This window comes from Nannospalax galili, unplaced genomic scaffold, assembly GCF_000622305.1.
Source record: "Nannospalax galili isolate Female #2095 unplaced genomic scaffold, S.galili_v1.0 scaffold1224, whole genome shotgun sequence".
In the NCBI taxonomy this organism is placed as follows: domain Eukaryota; kingdom Metazoa; phylum Chordata; class Mammalia; order Rodentia; family Spalacidae; genus Nannospalax; species Nannospalax galili.
In genome coordinates this window covers 394,874-398,921 of record NW_008351701.1, presented here as the reverse complement: position 1 = coordinate 398,921, position 4,048 = coordinate 394,874, and the positions used below count along the sequence as shown (strand labels likewise).

The 4,048-nt window shown below is 41.8% G+C and overlaps 1 protein-coding gene across 1 annotated transcript in view; it reads left to right on the top strand.

Moving 5' to 3' along the window:
• Racgap1 (Rac GTPase activating protein 1) overlaps positions 1-4,048 on the top strand; it is a 36,338-nt gene that overhangs the window by 12,186 nt on the left and 20,104 nt on the right. Inside the window, 2 exon segments of the mRNA XM_029553881.1 lie at positions 926-1,131; positions 2,195-2,331. Of these exon segments, the coding sequence (XP_029409741.1) occupies positions 926-1,131; positions 2,195-2,331 (343 nt within the window).

Here is a 4,048-nt window from a genome sequence, read left to right as displayed (position 1 = left end):
AGAGCTGTAAACTAGATTGATTTGACAAGCAGTTAGTATACCTTAGCATTGTCCTACATGGTGTTGGTGGAAAGTGATGCTTAGAGATAGAGAGATAGAGGTTAACTAGAAAATTGTAAGGTACTTTTGCAAGTATATTGTGGAATGGTCTTCACCAGTAGCAGGTGTCTTCACCAGTAGCAGGTGATAAAAATGGAATGCTACAGGGTTATCTTGCTTTGGGTGCTTTGTGCTGCCTTGGTAGTGATGCTGTCATTTGAAGAGAGTCCACATTCTGCTATCAGTGACTTTCCAAAAGCTAGTATAATCCTTTCTACCTTTACAACTGGAGTGTTTACAAATATCCTTCAGGGCAGTGTTAAATGGCAAAAGCAAACTGGCTCTTTACTTTCAGATCAATATTTGTATAATTATGTAACTGAATGGAATTACAGGCCTAGATGTCTATAATATTAGTCTACATCTACTAGAGCATATTATAGCAGTTACACTTGAATTTGCTGTTTAATGTTTTTAGTTCAGCAATGTGTGACTGTAAAGGAGACTGTTTTCTGTTTTGTATGACTGTCCTGGTGTGTGACAGCTGCCCCAAAGGTATCTACCTTTGACTGCCTTCTGTTCGGGAGCTTTTAGTGTGGATTACATCTGGAGCCAGGCGACTAATGAGTTACATATTACATAGCAGATGCCATTGGTTAAGCCAAAAGTACATAGCCTATCGAATCGGAAACTGCTCCCCTCTAAGTTCTGGTCCAGAGTGACTAATGTTTCGAAGATCTCCTCCTGGTCATTTTCAGCTAGGTTAGCCGATAGTTCAGTTGGACTTTAATTTGTATTTGGAATGAAGCTAACCATAGGACCTATTTATTTGAGCAATTATGTTCTTTTTGATACTTGAATTATTAAAGTTTTCTCCTGTCCTTAGTTGAATTCATCCAGGTGGTGAAGGACTTTGAGGATTTCCGGAAGAAGTGGCAGAGAACAGACCATGAGCTGGGGAACTTTAAAGATCTTTTGATGAAAGCAGAGATTGAGCGTAGTGCTCTGGATGTTAAGCTGAGGCATGCAGGTAATCAAGTGGATGTAGAGATCAAACGGAGGCAGCGAGCTGAGGCTGAATGTGCAAAACTGGTGTGTATTGTTTTGCATGCTAGAACGTGATGGGGGCGGGGAGACAGTAGATAATGTTTCTACTTGCTAAATATACCCAGTGCCTTTTTCTACATTAAAGAATTGAAAGTTTTGTGACATCTTGCCCGTGATTGGAGCTGAAATTGCAGCCTATGACTCCGTTCTTTAGTTTGAAATTAAAATTTATTTTCTCCTTTAGACTTGAAACTGTAATTCACTAGATGGATTTCAAGTTTATCTATTATTTTTATGTGTATGAGTATACTGCCTGCATGTAGGTAAGTGCACCAGTGTCATGCAATGCCCGAGGAGGACATAAGAGGCTGTCAGATTCCCCTGGAACTGGAGTTGTGGGCAGTTGTTTGCTGCCATGTTGGTGCTGGGTTTTGAACCCAATCCTCTGCAAGAAACAGCCAGTGTTTCCAACTGCTGAGCCATCTCGACAGCTCCCAAAGCTCTAATTCTTTATCACTGTTCTGTAACTCAGGTTAAAGGCCTAGTCCTATTTACTGAGTTGAGCAATGTGACTTACATACAGCAGTTTTTTGATGTGCCGGGATGGGTCATGGTACAAAGGAAAGCTTTACTAGAAGGGACTAATCCATCTTGGTTCAGTGTTAGATGCCTCAACAAGCTCAAAGTGTCTGCATTAGAGCTTTATATCCATTTTAATGCATTTTGCCCCGCCATTTAGAAAAAATGCGTGACTGCGTTGATCTGTAAAAGAAGCCAATAACTGTCCTGATAAAAATGACACTAAAGCATTTTTGCTATGTGAAATCTGTTCTGGGACTGTCATTTTACATCACTCTTCTCTTAGATTAGCAGTCTGATCTAAAAGTCTTGTAGCAAAATCCCCACAGTTCTATATGGAGTCCATTTTACTCATCAGAAATCAGCCACAACCTGGGTTCAGTGTGAATTAATATTCTCTTGTTGTAACGCCTTCCTGAATGCCTATTTGCATAATGTTGTATTTTAATGTCTTCTCCTGTCCCATAAATTTGAGGTGAAGCTTTCTCCCTTGGCTAGTCATGATGTTTTACTTTGCTTTGGTCGGTAGGAACGACAGATTCAGCTGATTCGAGATATACTCATGTGTGACACATCTGGCAGCATTCAGCTAAGCGAGGAACAAAAATCAGCTCTTGCTTTTCTCAACCGAGGCCGACCATCCAGTGGCAATGCTGGGAACAATAGGTGGGGGACTGCATCCGTTTTCTGATCCCAGCTGTCAGGGGTTCCTGCTATCTGAGCTCTAAATAGACTGCTTCTGGAATGTACTGCTTGTGGAACATGTGCTGAAGAGAGCAGAATGACTCTGGGGGGAGGGTGGTGGGCAGAGAGAGACCCCCTATTTATTTGCTTTTATTATTTTTTAAGCTCTCCTTAAGGTGTTGTTTTGCCATGGATAAAATTTTGATGTTAGTGTTAAATTGCACATCAGTAACTAACCCTGTACATTGCTAAGAAACCAAAAGGTAAAGTGGCAGTTCAGCAAAACCTTCAATGCTTATTCTCCAGAGAGCTCTTGGAGCTTTTCTGGTTTGGAAAAGCTGCTGTGAGCTAAGACCAGACAATAATTTTGGTTGCCTAGTACCATTAAAATAGTCTCAGCCAGTCTTTGACTCAACCTCTGGTACAGCCAGAAGGAAAAGACCAGCTCTCTTAGTGTTCTTTGTTTTGTTGACTAGTTTCATGGGGGGATCTTTATAACTGAGAATATACATGAATTTTTTTTTTTGGTCTTTTTGAGTTAGGGCCTTCCTTTATCCCCAGCTAGCCTGGAACTTGCTGGGTACATCACGCTGACCTCAAACTCATAGAACTCTACCTGCCTCTGCCTCCAAGTGCTGGGATTAAAGGCGTGCACACCCAACTTTTCTCCCCACCCCCTTTTTTTTTTTTTTGTTTTGAGACAGGGTCTCCCTGTAGCCCCAGCCTGCCTGGATCTCACTATGTAGACCATGCTGGTCTCGTAGAGATCCACCTGCCTCTGCCTCCTGAGTGCTAAGACTAAAGGCATGCACCACCATACCCAGCTAGGCTTAATTTCTTTTTCCTTCCTTCCTACCTTCCTTCCTTCCTTTCCTTTTTCTTTTCTTTTCCTTTTTTAAAGCTTTTACAATTTTATTTGAATTAAAAAAAAATCCTCAGAGCAGGCAAGCTAGTAATCTTGGAAGTTGCCTTGAGGAGCAGCACGGAGAGGACAAGGCACAGGGGTCAGACACAGGGCTGGCAGCCACATGGCTGGGAGAAGGAAGATTTAGAGAAAGTAAAGAAATACAGGATGCTAGGGGCAGCCCAAAGCCTTAAAGAGAGCATGTTTAGTAAGAAAGGCATGAAGAAGAAAAAGGGAAATTAGGCCTTTCAGAAAGGCAGACAGGACTTACAGAGACTATATCACTGTGGCTTGTCTGAAGTTCTGTGCTAGTAGGCAGGATTCCAGGCAGGAAAAACTCAACAATCTCAGTTACTCATTAGGTATCCCGCCCATCTATTTAGCATGACCCGCTTTCCTAGGGGCAGTCCTATGACCAGATGATTGACCAACTAAACTTATATAAAATGGAGGTTCTAGGACATAAGTCAAATCTTTGACTTGTTTTGATTTTGAGGCTTATGTAGGTCCTTAGAACCATAATTTTGATGGCATTTGGACGCCTCTTGATCTGTCTGGTTAGACATTTTAGGAGGCAATGCTGGCAAGCTGGAGGTAAGGTCAGACGGTAGAGTGCTTGCTAGCATGCATAAGACCCTAGGTTTTGTTCCTAGCACTGTATAAATTGGGTTTAGAAGTATACATCTATAATCCAGTATTTGGGAAGTAGAGGCAGGAAGATCAGAAGTTCAAAATCATCCTCAGTTCTCAGTTTCATAGAAAGTTCAAGGGTAACCTGTGCTAGGGACCTTGTCT